Source organism: Tachysurus fulvidraco, chromosome 2, assembly GCF_022655615.1.
Source record: "Tachysurus fulvidraco isolate hzauxx_2018 chromosome 2, HZAU_PFXX_2.0, whole genome shotgun sequence".
NCBI lineage: Eukaryota > Metazoa > Chordata > Actinopteri > Siluriformes > Bagridae > Tachysurus > Tachysurus fulvidraco.
The window spans coordinates 16,942,229-16,960,654 of record NC_062519.1 but is presented as its reverse complement, the minus strand read 5'-3'; the positions used below and the strand labels follow the sequence as shown (position 1 = coordinate 16,960,654).

The 18,426-nt window shown below is 38.7% G+C and overlaps 1 protein-coding gene across 4 annotated transcripts; it reads left to right on the top strand.

Moving 5' to 3' along the window:
- Positions 1-3,555: 3,555 nt before the first annotated feature.
- Positions 3,556-17,963, top strand: pfkfb4a (6-phosphofructo-2-kinase/fructose-2,6-biphosphatase 4a). Of its 4 annotated transcripts, none has more exons than XM_027155782.2 (14): positions 3,556-3,713; positions 9,143-9,259; positions 9,725-9,821; positions 9,985-10,051; positions 10,237-10,311; positions 10,591-10,647; positions 10,761-10,882; positions 11,483-11,690; positions 11,781-11,927; positions 12,221-12,325; positions 12,739-12,868; positions 13,032-13,094; positions 13,210-13,274; positions 16,287-17,963. In XM_027155782.2, the coding sequence occupies exons 1-14, from the start codon at positions 3,656-3,658 to the stop codon at positions 16,344-16,346; spliced, it is 1,371 nt and encodes a 456-aa protein (XP_027011583.1). In that variant the 5' UTR covers positions 3,556-3,655; the 3' UTR covers positions 16,347-17,963. The 4 variants fall into 4 exon arrangements, with proteins under 4 accessions (XP_027011583.1, XP_027011581.1, XP_027011579.1 ...); XM_027155780.2 differs by lacking the exon at positions 16,287-17,963 and adding an exon at positions 14,850-15,584; XM_027155778.2 differs by lacking the exons at positions 3,556-3,713; positions 16,287-17,963 and adding exons at positions 7,988-8,365; positions 14,850-15,584.
- The last annotated feature ends 463 nt before the right edge of the window (positions 17,964-18,426 follow it).

Below are 18,426 nucleotides of genomic sequence, written 5' to 3'. Positions count from 1 at the left end.
ATGGGCTGATCCTAGATCAGGCAAATGCTGGTGCCCCCCCCCCCCCCCCATAACAGCAATGTAGGCAGAAAAGCTGAAGCTCAAGGGTATATCTTGTGTACCTTCAAACACAGCACATTTTTATTCTTTATACTCAATTACAATGCACAATAATCAAACCTCATGCACTAATCGAGGGGACATGAACAATGTTTCTACCTTTAAGGAATAAAGTATGGACCTTTACAGATCTGCATTGCTCATCTGAGATCATATGTAATGTTTAGCTCAGACAAACCCACCATGATTAGAGGGAGAATTGTATAGTGTCTGAGTAAGGACTCTTGCTCCACTTTTTTTGTTTGTTTTTAACTCGCTGTTGAAAGAAAATAAGATCCCAAACAAGCCTTGCATACTTTTTTGTGGTGCAAAGCATGTCAACAGAAACATTTCTTCACCTGCAGAATGATGAAACAGGTGATGCAAAGCAGCTTCCCCAAAACATTTCTAAACTGCAAAAGAATAAAAAATAAAAATAATAATAACGAACATGTTTAGGACCTTTTTAGGAGATCAAGAACCCTCCATTATCCACTGAACCTTTAGAACTCATTTAGAATTTGCAGTTTGTGCCGTACACGTGTTCAGAAGAATGTTACAGGACAGTGAAATTCTTTTCTTGGCAGATCTCAGCTCGCTATGAAGCCCAGGGTCAGCAGGTTAAAGGCCTTGCTCTCGGGCCCAGCAGTGGCAGTCTACTTACTGACAGGTGGTGACACCCCTAACAAACATCCTGAAGCTTAACACAGAAACCACTGAAGATAGTCACAGACTTTAGGGATAAGATTATATCAAGCTTCACACTGGAAATAAATGAATACACTGTAAGTGCAGAAGATTCACTAAAATCTTTGGGGTTTCACAGAACCCAGAAGCATCAAAACAACTTTGCATCTTTACATCCTGTCACTAAAAACCAGAATCACAAAAGACCACAACAGATCAAGAGCTGTAACAATTACCAACAAGCTCCTTGTAACACCAGTTTCACAAGACTCTCAGATTTATGCACAGACAGAGCCTTGAGCTATAAGTTGTTGTTGTTGTTGTTGTATGTGTGTTTTGAATGATGTATGTTCTCTCTAGAGAAAAAAGCTTGCTCTTGTCTCTCCAGGCCTTAGACTAGGGTTGGGTACAGGGTGGAGATTGTCATTTAATTGTCTTTAATTTTTAATGATTATTGTATTGGATCTTCTCTCTTTAAAAGATTATAAATACTTTATCACAAAGACTAGATTTCAAATTAATTTGAATTTGCTGAAACCAGTTGAGATTAAATAAATAATTCAGTTCAACCAGCTAGAACCAGTGGAAACAGTAATTGATTAACTGTACTTATGTACTTATTTACTATTTTTCAGGATGTATACTTTAGTTAAATCTTGTGACAATTTCTTTAAGAGAAAAAAACACCTTTATTACTGGATTTACCAACAGGATGATGTGATGATGTAGATTATTTTGCCTCCCATAAAAAATTAAATAAAACGTCTCCACCAAATTTAAAGATGCATGCTGAAGTGAGTTAGAATTTAAAATTTACTAGCTTGTTTTTGATTGTCTTGCTAATGCTGCCTTATTAAATCTAACAGGTTTAAAAACAATAATCAAATTCTAGGATTGTCAAAGTTATCAGCTAAGTTATGTATTTGATGAGATATAAATGAATTTTTGTTCATTGTTGGTCAGTTTTATTGTGTGTGTGTGTGTGTGTGTGTGTGTGTGTGTGTGTGTGTGTGTGTGTGTGTGTGTGTGTGTGTGTGTGTGTGTGTGTGTGTGTGTTTGAGTGAGTGTGTGTGTGTGAGAGACACAGAGAGTAATCACAGTGCTTTATCTGTCTTTGTACAGAGGTCAGTAAAAGTTCAGGCTGTTGTCATGGCATTGATCTGTCTGTCTGATTTAATCTCACAACTTTCTCTTACTTTCCATCCTCTCAAACTTGCCTTTGTTATTTTTTCATTCTCTCTCATCCTTATTTTTCTATCCATTTTCCATGCTATGTTTTGTTTCTGTGTCACTCCACAGCTCTTCTTGCAGAGTCAAGTAGCTCTTCATAATTAGTGCTATTATCTTGAGCCGAGCTGATAAGACCTATCATTGTAGCTCCTGAAATAGCAGAGGCCTTGACGGACCATCCCAATCTTCTGAGCACATGGCTTTCTGTCTTATTTACCCAGTAGTTTTGTGTACCTGTGTACGATTCATTTGGAGTTGTTGGATTCATGACTTTTTCTAAGATGTGCATTTTATAATAGAGTCCCTCGTCCTTGTTTATGCTGTGGTTTTTAATAAGAACCAAGGCCTGTTTCTACGGAAGAACAGATGTTCAGCTGATTGATTTCCTTTACACTTTACAACATAACATAGGCCTAAAGGTCAGCTAAGATTTCAGACTGTTTACTCATCCTTTGAGTTTGGTCATTTGACTTTTTCAGCTGATGTAAACACCTCATCTGGCTCTTTTATTGGTGCAGAATGTTCCAGCGCCTGAGCTAAATACGTGTCTGAATGCAGAAGCACACTGATGGCTACAGTGGGTCAAACTGTCCTTCTCAATCTAGACCAAAAGTCAGCAGGGAGCTGCTTAAAATTACCTGCACTGCCACACTGACCTAATCCAGTTAGACCCAAACGTCTCACTCAGGGGGATTAATCAAATATTAGATTCTGATTATAATGCTTATAAAAGATCTAAACATATTCTCAAACTTTCATTCAGGATGAAACACTAACATACATATCTACACCTAAAATGTATAGTTGATTGTATGATGCCATAATAACACTAATGTATGGTGCATTATATTTTCATAACTGCAACTCATGACCTTCAAACATATCTGCTAGTGAGTATTAAGGTATAAAGCATCAATATGGTTTAATGGGATTTTAGACTGCTATATAATAAAAATAAAATTAATAATAATAATAATAAACAAACAAACAACAACAACAACAACAACAACAACAACAATAATAATAATAATAATAATAAACTTATAAGACTTTTTCGCTCAGACGAAATAAATAAAATACTTTAACTAAGCTGCACGTTTAATGCATTGTAATTGTTTTGATTTTTTACTTTCAATTCAAAAGTGGGTGTGTAGCTTTTGCCATCAATGATTCACTTTCGAGAGTCGAATCATTCGAACAAACCCGTTGAAATGAATCGAGTTGCTTGATTCCACACACACCCACACCCCCCCCCCCCCCCACACACACACACACACAAATATTCTATTGTATTTTTTAACAATACAAGCACGGCTAATTTACGACTTTACACTGGATTTGTTTCTATATAACAATATTTTATATAGATATCAGCAAAACAACTTATTTCAAAGGAAGTGATAATTAAGAAGACTTCTAAAGCTACAATTAAAAATGATGTTCAGTTGGTAATACCTGTACTGTATAATCAGTAAGACAACGCAGGCAAAAAAAGAAAAAACATGCGTTTAAAAAAACATTATATCTCCTTTGAGATTCAGTCGAATCTGAGAATCGATTCGTTTGAAAGACTCAAAGAGTCGAGCAAACAAAACGAACCGAATCAGGTTCATCACTACACGTTCACACGCTCACGAACGCAAAGGACGGACGTTGTTAGATGGCAAAGATGAGGGGTGCTGCCAAGTCCAAAAACACACCAAATTCTTGCAGGGCGGGTAAGAAACTCAAGTTTTTCTTTATATAAACCGGAAAAGACAAAAAAGAGTCATTTGGTTTTTAAAGTGAACGCCGTGTTTTTTCCTCGCGTCCAGAGGAGGAAGAAGTAAACAAGAGTCTGCACGTAGGCGGCGTGCAGCATCAACAGCGTTTATATTTAAAAATCCAAGCACTAGCACATGATAATGATACTCCACATGTCATGCACTTTACACTAGACAACCTTGTGTGTGAGGATTTACATGCACAAATATGACTGAGGTGTGTAACAAGCTGTGTTTGGGTGGCATTGGATTAGATTGGATTGGGAATGGCATTGGACATAGTGTGCTGTGTGTTTGTTATTGACCGTGACCATGAATGAAATGACCTGTGTATTCTGTCTAAAAGTACCGGAAACATTTGATTCATTATTTTATTTTATTTTATTGTATTGTATTATGATTCCCCTGATTTAATTAGGATAGAGCGTATGCAGCGTTCACTGTACATCGGAATTGTGTGCGATTCAGTGATCAATGGACAGCTGATAAGCTTTAGTAGCTTAGAATACTGAGTTTTAGCCAAGTTTGCTTTTTAGCTTGGGATGGCATTAAAAAGGATTACAATCTGGATGTTTTCTTGTGCTGAGCTGATACTGTTTAGACTCTTTTTTATAGTTGATATATGTTTATTTATTTCGCCATAATAATGGATTTATACCACAGCTATTTATACCTCTGTTTATTTCTGAACCCTGATCAGAGAGAAGAGGTTGATGTAATATTCCAAAACAGCAGCTCTGACGGTACTTCAAGTTTAATACCATTCACAGGGACTTGTATGACAGAGAGATGATCCACATAATCCAATATTTATCCAAACTTAAAAAAAAAAACAACCCATGTGTAAACGTGTCTAATCATCTGTACGTTTAAGCTTTCTCTAAGGAGATGCATGTTAAGTATTTATGTAAGGAGTCTCCAGTGTCAGAGCATCGGAACGGTCATCACCACAGCTGGTCTCAAGTGTGTTTCACAACAGTAAATGTAACCCTAAATTGTGGCTACGTGACATCAGCAATGATGAATAAAATCATAAATAATAATAATAAGAAGAATAAGAATAAATTAAAATAATGATTACTAGAGAGTACTGTGGTGTAGAGGAATAAAACACTTTGGGGTTGCGCTGTTATTTAACTCTAAGGACTAGTTAAACACTAAGCACTGGGAACTGAATTAGCTCAACTTTCTTACACTGACCTGCTGTTGATTTATTGATTTACTTTTATAATTGCAGAACGAGTGTAAATCGCTTTTAGCTACAATAGTACACTTTTCTAAGTAAACTCTGCAGGTGTACACCTGATAACGCCGCCCTACTGATGAGGAAGTGTAAAGCTTATTTTATTACAGTAAATCTGACTTTTGTGGTCGGAGATCACCTTCTTTCAACTCAACTGGCAGTCAGTTAGACTAGAAAAAGGGAAGCAGAAAAACAATATGGTTGTTTACTGCGTTTCCATTACCTCAATCCCTTCTTGGCAGACTGGTGCAATCATTTAAAGGCCTCAGTGGCAGAGTAATCTCTCTGTACGTACGTCTGTACATATAGTGTTGCATCAGTCTGCACGCCCTGACGGTCTGTGTGGGATCGCACAAGCTAAGACATAAGCAGCTATTGTTTTTTTTTTGTATCCAGGGTTTTCCATAACGGATCCATGGTGTTTACTCTACAGGTGGAGCCGTTGTTTTCCCCTGAGACCTGACTGCTACAGAGAGATTGTACAGAAGAGATTAGAGTGGTATTTGTGTGGCAGAGTGTGGCATGTCGCAGCCTGGGTGTAGGTGAAAGTGACCAGGCCTTAGTATCTACACCCATATACACAGAGTAAACATGCCTGACTGGACCTGCCCAGGTGATCAGGGTGCTTACTGAAGTGCACCAAGCTTTAATGACTCATCATGGGATAGGAAGAGATTCAGAAAAGTCACACTGCTGCTCCGTTAAATATCCAACTGGGACACGAGCATGTGACATTTTTTAAATTTCATGTCATGTTGGATGTGATTTAAGATCTATGCTTTAAATGTCCCTTCTTGTTCTTTCTGTCAGAAGGACAGACAGAACATGCTCTTTCAAATTGTCCACAAAAACACATTTATTTACTCATTTGCAGCTTTATTGTGTGACATTAATATGATTTTATACGACCGTTTCTAATTTCTTTGGTAGTAAACAGTGTCGTGTGTAAGGAATAAACCTCTTGGGGGTGTGCTGCTGTCAGAAAATAATCAACGACAGGTTGGTGTGATGAAGCAGAATTACGCTTCAAATCCTGAAGTGTTTTATTCGTCTTTACAAAATGTTATCAAGTACAGTATAGAATACAGTATAACAGCTAGAAACCGCCGCTCCTTCATCAGCTAAACCTTTTTTGTCTGTCTCCTGAAGTTAAAAACAAACAGACAGAAAAATGTGGCTCGTCACGTTGCTGAATCGTGTTGTTAAGAAAAACACGTAGCTGTCGTATGGTGAAGCTTTCTGCAAGGAGATGTTTATTTAACGTCGATGAAACGAGTCTTGGGTGTCAAAGAAAAAGTGAGTTAAATGATTTCTTGATTATTAAATGATTAGCACACGATTCAGAACAACCTCGAATCCTCTGCTCGAAGAGTAATTGTTAATTAATGAAAAGGTTTTAATGCTCACATTTTATCAGAGTATTGATATTACACTGAACTCTATTCTTTGATGGTGAAATAATGTGGGCTCATTCTTGACACATCTAAAAACTACTCAACGTCCAGTTGCAACGTTACAGTCAGCAGAAGGAAATCGGTTTGCTCAGATTTGTGTTGAAATCTATGTCGTTGTGGTTGTTTCTTCTCTTTACTCATTTGTGCACATTTTCACTGAAATCTGTCTTTCGCTATGGTTACTGATTTCTCATATTTGTGTTGTGCAGTGAATAATATCAGTACACAACAGCTTCTGTTAAAGGTGGAGGTCTCTGTTCACCTCTTTGTTTCTGTTTCATTTATAGTGAAATAACCAACACTATAGCGCAACCAGGAGCTCATGTTTTAGCATGAGATACGTTATTCAGATTCCAGATCAGTTTTAATGAAGCTGTCCATGTAAACGTCCTTACCCACAATCCTCAAGGTGTGGATTCGGATTACTGATGTCCTCGTCGCCACCTTGTGGATATTCAGAAACGTGTCGTTGCACTGAATCAGACTGGTCTATGAACCAGTTTACTGTGACGTGGTTTTATGCTCAAAGATTTACATTGTAATGATCAGCCATCACGCTGTTGCCATCAAATCACATTCATGACTCTGATTCTGTGGAGTTTAATGTGGAACAGGTTCAGTCTGATTGCTTGTGTGGACGATGAACAAATAGAGAGGTAGTAAATTTAGCTATATGACACACACACACACACACACACACACACACACACACACACACACACACACACACACACACACACACAGAGACACACATCCCTAAACTAAATCCTAGAACACGCTGCCAGAACCAACACACCTTCACTTGAAAATATTTCACAGGTGTTTATAAATTTATTTTAGCTTTTAAAATATACCTAAATATCTTAAATAACACTGAAATTAGTCCTGACTACATAATCACATATAATAATAAAAAAAAATAATAAAAAAACCAATAATGATAACAACAAAACAACAATAATAATAGTAATAACAGTAATAATAAAAATTGTAAATAATAATAAAAACAATAATAATAGTAATAACAATAATAATTGTAATAATAGTAATAAAATGTATAAAAACAATAATAACAATAATAATAGTAATACTACTACTAATAAAAATAATTATAATAGTAATAATAAAAATAACAACAATAAAATAATAATAATGAAAACAACAACAATAATAATAATAATAATAATAAACAATAATAGTAATAATAATCATCATCATCATCATAAAGGTAACTAGACTATGGCCAAGAGAAGGATGAAACTCCTGCATTAGACAGCTTGTATGTTTCCTTATTTTTGGCAGCAGCAATATGTCTAAATAGTGACTCATCCTCTCAAAATTTGCACTTATGACCTCACAGTTCTCTCTCTTGCATTTAGACTAATATGAAATGTTGGTGTTTTGACATAATAGCATACACGGACCAATAAAATCAGGTAGGTAATGAGGGGTAAACTGCTCGATTTATGCGTGTAGTTTCGTGGAGTGGCGTGTGCGTCTTTTAGAAACACTACGGTAATCAGCCCATCTGACCTGCTTCCTGTATTTACTACAAAAAATGTCTGGCTCGGTGCATGTGATTTGGCACGGTTACAGTTGAGGCTGGTTTCTATTGACCAGGGCGGGTTTAACACCGTGATTGGGTTGTAAACGATCAGTCCAGTCATGCTACTCTGCGTTCAGCACTTTCACAGGCGTGGGGGACACTGATACTCCTCAAGTACCCACACACACACACACACACACACACACACACACAAACACACGGAGGAGCAGCACAATGGACAACAACGGCTGCACGGATGACTCTTGCCCTACACCGTCCAGAGAGCTCACACAAAACCCGCTGAAGAAAATATGGATGCCCTGCAAAAACGGCCTCCCAGAGAAGCCCATCTTTCAGAGGAAGGGTACGTAGGGACACTGCGCTACTACGTTACCGTTCAAAACACGCACTTGAAAGCATGTACGTATAGATAGCACGGTGCCGTAAAGCAGAACGGCGGGTATCCATGGAAACCTGCGCGACAGATTCGTGCTAATCCAGTACAGTACGCTAGCATGGGAGATGAGATGCTCATCCTAGCAAAATAGCATGTTGCTAAAACGAGCGTGTTAATGTATGAAATCTATTCAACTTTCATTTTAAAACTGTGTATAAAACATATAAGTGACCCAAGGAAGAGATAATAAACATAAGATGGTGTTATTACTTTTTATTTCATCATCTATACGTGTGTAATGATTTTTATCGTGTATGATTTATACTTTATAAAGCTTTCCAAACATCTTGGTGTGTTTCTGGTCCAAAGTAATGAGGTTTTGTAGGTATGATGTTAAAGATATGAGTTACATCCTCTTTCAAACCTTTTTCATTTCTTTCTTCAGTTCCTTTTGTTTTGTTTTTTCATCCAAACAGTTTGAACTCTTCACCTTGTTGTTTTCTGTCAGTATGTTGTGCAATTTTTGGTGTTTTTCCAACATTTCATCTGCCCCCTGATCCACAGAGATGAGACGCTGGTGGAGACATCGGCTTGGGTTACTGAGGAGATATTTACAGCTGTAATAAACCTGGTGATCGCTGTGTTAAAGGCTATTTGATCAAAGTGCAGTCTTTATCAGACACCGTAAACGAACGCGATTACATAAATGGCTTTGTGTTGATGTTCTTCTTTCTGTCTTTTCAGTGTGCATGACCAACTGCCCCACTCTCATCGTCACGGTCGGACTACCGGCCCGGGGCAAGACCTACATCTCCAAAAAACTCACCCGTTACCTCAACTGGATTGGCGTTCCAACAAAAGGTACAAAAGCTCCGACACGTGAACACTGAACACGTTAGACACAACCGACGGGAGAAAAGTTGCACTTCAGCTAGATAATCAAGATCTTCCAAAAGAATCTCATCCCAGAGGTTATCAAGCGTCACTCAGTTTATATGAGAATGAATATGAGTCTTGTTATTAGCATTTAAATTCGTCTACTAATGACCTTTTTACAGAACAGTAAATAAATACAGGGTACATGGTTGACAGTCCTTTAAGTGCATGGGGGCCAAAATTATTCACTGATGTAATAAGTGATATATATATATTTTTTTTTTTTTTAATGGAAAAAAATTTCTAGACCGAATTGGAAAATTGATGTTTAGTGACTAATTCTTATTCGGCGTAAGTGCATGAAGCTACAGCGGCGGTTTTAGGAATGTGTATTTTCTATAAACTCAACGGTAGGAGATTAAACGTCCTCATCCTTTTCCCTTTGTGCAGAATTTAACGTGGGACAGTACAGACGAGAATGTGTGAAGATCTACAAATCGTTCGAGTTCTTTAGCCCAGACAACGAGGAGGGACTTAAAATCAGAAAGTAAGTGATGGCAGTTATCTCACGTGTCCAGACGCACGTCTAAGTCATCGTTACTACAGTCGAGAGATACAGCTCTGGTTAATAGGCGGAGCCTGTAATGAACATTTTAAAGATAAAACATCGGATGGGTTTATTGATGGATGGTGACTTCCTGTTTCCTCAGGCAGTGCGCATCAGCAGCTCTTAACGATGTGCATCAGTATCTCACTGAGGACGGGGGGCAAGTGGCGGTGAGTAGAAATGCGAACAAACCTGAACAAGCATGTTGTTACCCTAAGCTGCACCTCTTCATCCCTAATCATCATGCACACCTTATTTGTTTATGTATTTAGTTAGGAAGTTATTTTTATTCTTAGCTGTGTGTCTCATATTCACTAAATGGTTTTATATTAGGGTTTATTTTTGATGTCTGCAGGTATTTGATGCCACAAATACTACGAGAGAAAGGAGAGAGACCATCATACGATTTGCTGAACAGAACGGATTTAAGGTGCGCCACAGTAACGCTTCTGTTTACATGCAGAGAGAGAAGTTAATCTGAGAAGAAGAAAAAAACCAACCAAACAAACCTTCAGAATCCTTCAGTTCTTACAGCATATGATAATCCAAAAGCACATGAGCAGAACTAGATATTCTATTTGATCATTTTAGATTATTTAACTAGGTTATTATAAAACATTTCCCATCTCGTTTTTCCTGATCTGTCCTGCCGAGGTGATCCTTTATCCTTTCAAACATGCTTTTCATATTTTTGTCTTTTCTATCTCAGGTCTTCTTTGTTGAGTCTGTATGTGAAGACCCTGATGTTATTGCAGAAAACATTGTCGTGAGTGTTCCTTTGTGTTCGTTTGTGTTACCGTACAGCCAAGTTTTCTGTTTTTTGTTTTTTTTTATTTATTTCCCCTCACTTCCTCTCTGTTTTGGCTTTATTTTCCCCAGCAAGTGAAACTTGGCAGTCCAGACTACACAGACTGTAACACCGAGCAGGCTGCAGAGGACTTCATGAAGAGGATAAAATGCTATGAGAATTCCTACCAGCCTCTCGACGAGGACTTGGACAGGTGACTGTGGGGAGCGCTTTATAATCTTTCTAGAGTTACAACACAGTTATAGTCTTTTTCTAACATCACAGCATTTTTTATTTTTTTTTTTGGAAAAGGAGGAGGCAAATCATCCCATATACATATATTAAGAGTAAAACGATTGCAGCATCGATATTTTAACATCTCAATAGCCGACACAAGACCTACATACATATGTAAAGTTTCTGGAAGAACGCAGATTAGAATATAAATAGACAATATTCATTTACATAGTCATCATGTTGTCCACTGCCTGTTAAAGAGTTCCTAAAAATAAAGGCAGTTAAATGGGGACAAAGGTTTAAAGCGGCCGATTTGATTGTGAAATTGTGTTTTTACACTTGAGAAAAGAAAAAAAAAACCTTTCTTATTTTTCCTCCTTTTCAGTGTTTATTAAATTAAAATCAGTTTGTTTTGTAGTTATTAAAATGTTTTTCAACGCATGTCGGTTTAAATGTCATGTATTCTATGTCGTGAAAATATTTTTAAGAGTCGTGGTATGATATTTTCCTGATCTGGGTCACGGATATAAAGTTAATTAACAAATCAGAGTTAAAGCCATTTTTTATTTTTTAATAGAGAATTGTCCTTCATAAAGATCATCGACGTGGGTCGGAGGTACCTGGTGAACCGAGTGCAGGATCACATCCAGAGCCGTATCGTGTATTACTTAATGAATATCCACATCACACCACGCTCCATCTATCTGTGCCGGCACGGAGAGAGTGACCTCAACGTTAAAGGACGCATCGGCGGCGACTCGGGTCTCACGGCCCGGGGAAAGGAGGTGAAGAGAGATATTTATGACCGTAAAACACTTATCAATGTAAAGGTATGAATTACGTTTGAAACTATTATTGATTGTGATTTCTCTCAGTTTGCTCGTTACTTGGGCCAGTTCATCAACTCGCAGGACATCAGCGATCTGAAGGTGTGGACGAGTCAGATGAAGAGAACCATTCAGACTGCCGAGGCTCTGGGCGTACCGTACGAGCAGTGGAAAGCTCTTAATGAGATTGATGCTGTGAGTCTCTAAAAAAAAACCTCCACTCTTTAATCACACCGGCTCATAATCATCTACTCTTTGTTATCTGGGTGGACTTGTGGGTTATCTGGGGAAAAAACTTGTCAGTGTGTTTATTAAGTTCTCAGAAAGTCTCTGACCAATCTAGGTCAGGGTCGAATGCGTGACATGTTCTTATATTACACTGGGTTTATGTTTGTCTAAAAGCCTTTTGGGAGATGAGCATGTGTGTCTGAGGTTTGCTTTTTATGTCCCTGTGTGTTGATGTGGTTTTACTCTTTCTTTGTGTCCAGGGTGTGTGTGAGGAGCTGATGTACGAGGAGATTCAGTTGCGGTATCCTCTGGAGTTTGCTCTGCGTGACCAGGACAAATATCGCTACCGATATCCCAAAGGAGAGGTGAGACACTCGAGTTGTACAGCACAGGGGGGACGTTACCTAACTGTGGGGGGTGGGGGGGGGGGGGGAGAGAGAGAGAGAGAGAGAGAGAGAGAGAGAAACAGAAGGAGAGAGAGAGAGAGAATGCTTATTGCTTGTCAGACGGCTAAAGGGGTATCCAGGCTACTAATAATTAGGCACAGGATAATCTTCCTGCGAGACAGGATAAGCCATGATAAACAAACCCATTAGGATTCACTGAGGGCTGTGATGAGGTTGTTTTTATGGCCTCTAAATGGTGTGTGTCAATGTGTGTGTGAGAGATAGAGAGAGAGAGAAAGACTCAATCTTATCATTTACAGAAAGGAACAGCACAATAAGTGCATTTTCTCTTGATTCAGGCACTGATCAGTTTTGTCATGTTTGTTTTTAAGTCTTATGAAGATCTGGTGCAGCGGCTGGAGCCCGTCATCATGGAGCTGGAGCGGCAGGAGAACGTGTTGGTCATCTGCCACCAGGCGGTCATGCGCTGCCTGCTGGCCTACTTCCTGGATAAATCGGCAGGTAAGAGCCTGAGCCGCTCCCCTATCGGACGATAACTACCACGCTCATGTTAATTCTTATCGTGTTGCGAACACTAACGCAAACGTTTGTAGTTCAACAGCTTCGCTCTTGTTAACGATCGAGGTATTTAGACGTAGATAATAATAACCTATGTCTTTTCCAGAGGAGCTGCCGTACCTGAAGTGCCCACTACACACCGTGCTGAAGCTCACACCGGTGGCTTACGGTAACACACTGACTTTTCCATTCATTTATGCAAACCGGTGACTTTTTTAGTCATTTTTTTCATTTGCTTATTAATTACAATAAACTTGTAAATGTGATCGGATGATTTCCTGCAGGCTGCAAGGTGGAGTACATCACTCTGAACGTGGAAGCAGTGAACACCCACAGAGGACGACCAGAGGTAACACACGCACACACACACACACCCATGCAATAGCAGGTATTGTACCCAAAACCCAACATATAAATCAACCAAGCACTGAACTTCACCACATAAATCTTTTATAAAATAATCTTTATTGGTTTTTGCTGTGTTTCATTATCAGTTAAACAAATATTTCACAACTCAAAAAGAAACTGACGATGAGGATGATGCGGTAACGGAGACGTGTGATTTTTGTGGAAGGTTAAGTGTGTTGCCATTAGTGTGACGTGTCATCATCGTGAGCCCCTCTGCAGGGGTTTAAACGACCGTGTTGTGTACTTCTGATTGTTGTGTATTTACATGTAAATGTCCTATAGTTTGTGTTTGGGATTAGAAGGAATTTTCTTTTACTTCATTTACCGTGTTAGTACAAACTCGAAGCACTGTGACCGAGGTGAGATTAAACCTGTAATAACTGATGATTGTTTACAAATTAACTAACTGCACCTTTAAACACACACACACACACACACAATTGTAAATGTAAATTCTTCCAAAGACAAGAAATCTAACTTTAATATAAATACACTTGTAAGTACAAATACAATCCAACAGTGAAATAAACATCAACCAGATTTGAAGTAAATATAACATTTAAAAAATAAAGGTGAATTATGAGTAAATCATTTAGTATACATTTTTCATATTTAGTTTTTAATACTTTGTTCTTTATTGGTGGTTCCTAATTCCATTATTCAGTATTACGTTATATTTATTGTAATATTATTATTGTTAACTCTTAATTATAAGAAGTAAAAACAAAAAAATGTTTCTCATGAATACACATTAAGGATTGTGACTAATGCTGTAAATTATTTCACTTAAAATAACCAACACAAGTCTCGTCTCGTCTCGTCTTCGCTGCAGCTCGCGTTGTTTCCTTTCGACTTCTAACATCACAACATCTCACTTCCATTTTATATTCATAGCCTTCATTTCCTCTTCCTGGGGTTCCTGTTACACAGACCTGCTGTGTGTGTGAGAGTGTGTGTGTGTGTGTGTGTGTGTGTATGACAGAGTGCGTGAGAGTGCATGTGCCTGCTTGAGAGTGTGTGTGTGTGTGTGTGCGTGCATGAGAGTGTGTGCGTGTGAGAGTGTGTGTGTATGAGAGTGTGTGTGTGTTTGAGAGAGAGAGAGAGAGTGTGTGTGTGTGTGTGTGTGTGTGTGAACCTAGTGAACCAGCATTAATGTATTCAGTGTTAGAGATTTAAGCACTTATGTACGTCGCTCTGGATAAGGGCGTCTGCCAAATGCTGTAAATGTAAATGTAAATGTGTGTATGAAAGAGTGTATGTGTGTGTGTGAGAGTGTGTGTTTGAGAGAGAGAGTGTGTGTGTGTGTGTGTGTGTGTATGACAGTGTGTGTGTATGAAAGAGTGTATGTATGAAAGAGTGTATGTGTGTATGAGAGAGTGAGTGTGCGTGCGTGCGTGTGTGTGTGTGTGTGTGTGTGAGAGGATTGGGGCTGGCTCTCTCCTGGGCATTATTGTGCCACACTCGCTGTGTTTATTGACCCACTGTATGATGTCCTTTTTGTGTTTGTGTTGAACAGAATGTAGATGTGACGCGGATGCCAGAGGAGGCCTTGCTAACAGTGCCAGCTCATCAGTGAAAACACCGCACACACGCACACACACACACACACGCACGAGCACACACACACACACACACTCACTGCGGGATAATTGATAATAGAGCAATAATCGCTCCTTGTGTGAAACTTCTCATCCAAACCTGGTGCCAGCCTGTGTATGACTGGCGGTTATGTTTACAGCCAAACCTGAGTCTGTAAAACCTTTAATTAACGTATTGTAATATAAGGATGTTAAATAGCTCATGATGTTTACGTCAAGTTACCCTACAGTATGTGGCGCACATTAATCTGCTAAACTACTACTCATGATGAGAAGCTGTGATGAGCTCGTGTTCTAACGCACAAAGAACTTGTACTTTATTAGTTAAACCGCCTTTGCACCTTAACACTCCGATTGCTTCGATTTATTTCTAACATTGTGTCTTGTCTGTCTGTCCTTATGTGTTTGAAAAAAAAAAAGTACATTTTTGTCGAGAGTATCAGCTTTACCATCGCAGCACATTTTTAACCTGCTAACAGAAAGCCTATACGCATCGGCATTTTAAAAAAACAACAACGAAAAAACAAAAAAGCTGTGATTTTATTTTGAACTGTTGTAAAGACCTCCATAATGATGAGAAATTGGTTTTTATCTTTTATTTATACAATGATGAAGATGTCTAAATAAAATGTTAATAAAATATGTTTAATAGACTTTGAAGCCCGTTTCTATTCCCACACCTCCAAGCATAATATACAGTTAAATCAAATCTTTCCAAATGTTTGTACTTCAGACACACGGGAGCAGAACCTGTGATCTTTTCTAATGCACTTAGTTGCTTCTGCTTTCGAAAAAAAAAGAAGGGAATTAGTCATTTAAACCACATCGAACATTCAAACCCTGACCAGGATGAAGCGGGTACTGAAGAAGAACGAACAGCTGTGTGTGTGTGTGTGTGTGTGTGTGTGTGTGTGTGTGTGTGTGTGTGTGTGTGTGTGTGTGTGTGTGTGTGTGTGTTTACTTCACTAAGCACAACGAGCTGCTTTTAACGAGTGAACATCCCGAAGCAATTAAAGAAATTTGAACAATTATAACATTTAATTGGAAGACATGAGGACTGAGCAGCTCTGCACACTGCCTTTTCTGGGCTTTATAAAGGGATTAAAGGGTGAAGTGTCTGGTTGTGTCCATGTTGTAAACCTGGCTCTGTTTCTTGTTATTGCTGTAAAACCGTTGCACAATGTCAGGTCAGTAGTGTATAAAGTGCAATTAGTAATAAACCGACTATACAGTTTATCAGTTAGAAGGTGCATGATAAAATAGATTGTGACACCATTACAGTGGAGAATACACACACACACGTCAATAATCGTCCAATAATATCACAATTATTTTTTTTGTGGTTTCACCCTCAGAATGTAAACGTACATCGGACCACAGAGGACGCCCTGTGCACCGTCCCGCCTCACCTCTGACCTCGTCTGCTGGGACGTCTGCTTCCGTGTTTCTCGCTACCTTTTCTCCAGGGGTCCCCTGTCCTCCAGGCATCTCGGTTCGCACAAGGATCCGCAGTCTGGTGACACAGAGTCTCCATTTCTCCATGTGTACCTTTTAATTCTCGCAGTTCAAGGAACTCAGGCTTTGACACCATGACCACAGAGTAACGTTCGTTAGTCACAAGCCGATCCCAGGTCCACATCTCTACAGGGATCGCTGCTATGATTTGCTTTTGCTCAAACAGATCTACTTCAGTCTTCATCCAATCTGGTGTGCAACATCAATTTGCACTAGTGAAAGGGGCGTGGCCTGTTAGGAACAACCCAGTGCTTTTGGGCATAATGTTTAGGTCCTGTATGTGGACTGTGTGTATGTGTGTGTGTGTGTGTGTGTGTGTGTGTGTGTGTGTGTGTGTGTGTGTGTGTTAATGGAAAACTGGTTCACTCCTATGACATTTATAACAGAAGTCTAAGGACAGTTGTTCCACTTCCCAGTGTGCTAACAAAAACACTTATTTACAAATCGTGGAATTTTTAGAAACACTTCTGTTGACCATTTATCAGTTTTTAAGCAAGTGAATATTGTCGTGGGCTGAACAGAGCACACAAAACTCCCACCATTTTAAAAGCTTGCTTATTTCCTTCCTTCGTTTCTGCTCCTGCTGGTGTTGATGCTACAGTGTTTAGTTTTCTTGAGAACTCTTCAGCTGTCCACAGACTTCTGTTTCACACGAGCAACAGTGTCGCTGACGACGTTTCTGTAGTAATCACACAAACACCACAGACTGGACTGAGGTTCAGCTTTAAACACTCTGCACAATAACCAGTCCCACTGATATTACAACTTTCGAAGTTTCAACTGGTTCAACTTTCGAACCTGAAGACAAGACAAACTTCTGGATTTTTTTCACCTCTGAGATTTTGGGATTGTGTGTAAAACCTTCACTGAAGGATGTAAAATATCACAGCATGCAAATGAGCTTCTACCAGGCTGGATTATATTTTGGCTTGCACTTTTCTTGTGTTTAAGTGTGCTGCTTTCCTCTGTGTGTGTGTGTGTGTGTGTGTGTGTGTGTGTGTGTGTGTGTGTGTGTGTGTGTGTGTGTGTGTGTGTGTCTTGCAGCTCTTGCATCGGGATTGTTCTGTCGTTCTCAACCAACCATTCGATTCTTATCTCTCTGTTACTTTGAGGGACGGATGATAACTTTGTGTGTGTGTAATGAAGTGATTATTACATCACGTCTGTGAATCCTGGTCATTTCCTACAGGCCGTGTCTTGAGGTATGAAGGAGTCCAGCGTCCTCACAACAGGGTGAATTTATTTATTTGCCTTTTGTGTGTTTTAAAAGGTGATTTTTCCAAATCAGTCAATTTTCTTTTTTTTTTGGCGAGATGAAGAACCTGAAATTTATTTTAAATAAACTTGTTATTTTTTTATTATGTGGGTTTGGTTTGTGAATGTGAAGTGCATCCTGACCTGTAAAAACACCCTGAACGTGTGTGTGTGTAATGAATTGTAACCATGCACTGGTTATTGTAGGAATAAATATGGGATTATTCTCTTATTGGCAATAAAGTTTAATTGAAAAAAATAAACTAAAGAATTTTTTTTTCTTTTCTCAAACCCTACTGAACATTCGTGTGAAACAAACAGTTCACACATGTTTATAAGGTGTGACACGGTGTGTTATGAGATGATATAAGAGTGATATAGTGTGTTATGAACACAGCCACTGCTAATGTTTTTTTTTTTTTTTTTACCATTTTAGAAACAAAGAAGTGTAGGCGTGTATAAAGCCCAATGAATGCGGTGTAACGTCTTAATGTATTTGTAAGTCATTATAAATCCAGAAAGTGTAGAAACGTTTTGCGTTTCTGTGGGGTGACTCTATGGTTGCCATGTCCATGAAATATCCAAAAACTGATAAATAAATGATGTTACGGAGTAAACGGAAGAAGATAACCATATGTTCATTTTTACATTTTGACAAAAAGTTGCATATATGTTTTTTTTATATATCTTCTGTTATGTTGTTTTTTTTAGAACAAAAAATGCATT

Coding starts and splice junctions, on each gene's coding strand:
- pfkfb4a (XM_027155779.2), top strand. CDS start 8,236: ATGGACAACAACGGCTGCACGGATGACTCTTGCCCTACACCGTCCAGA. Junction 11,928..12,220: donor CTCTTAATGAGATTGATGCT/GTGAGTCTCTAA, acceptor CTTTGTGTCCAG/GGTGTGTGTGAGGAGCTGAT. Junction 13,095..13,209: donor GCTCACACCGGTGGCTTACG/GTAACACACTGA, acceptor GATTTCCTGCAG/GCTGCAAGGTGGAGTACATC.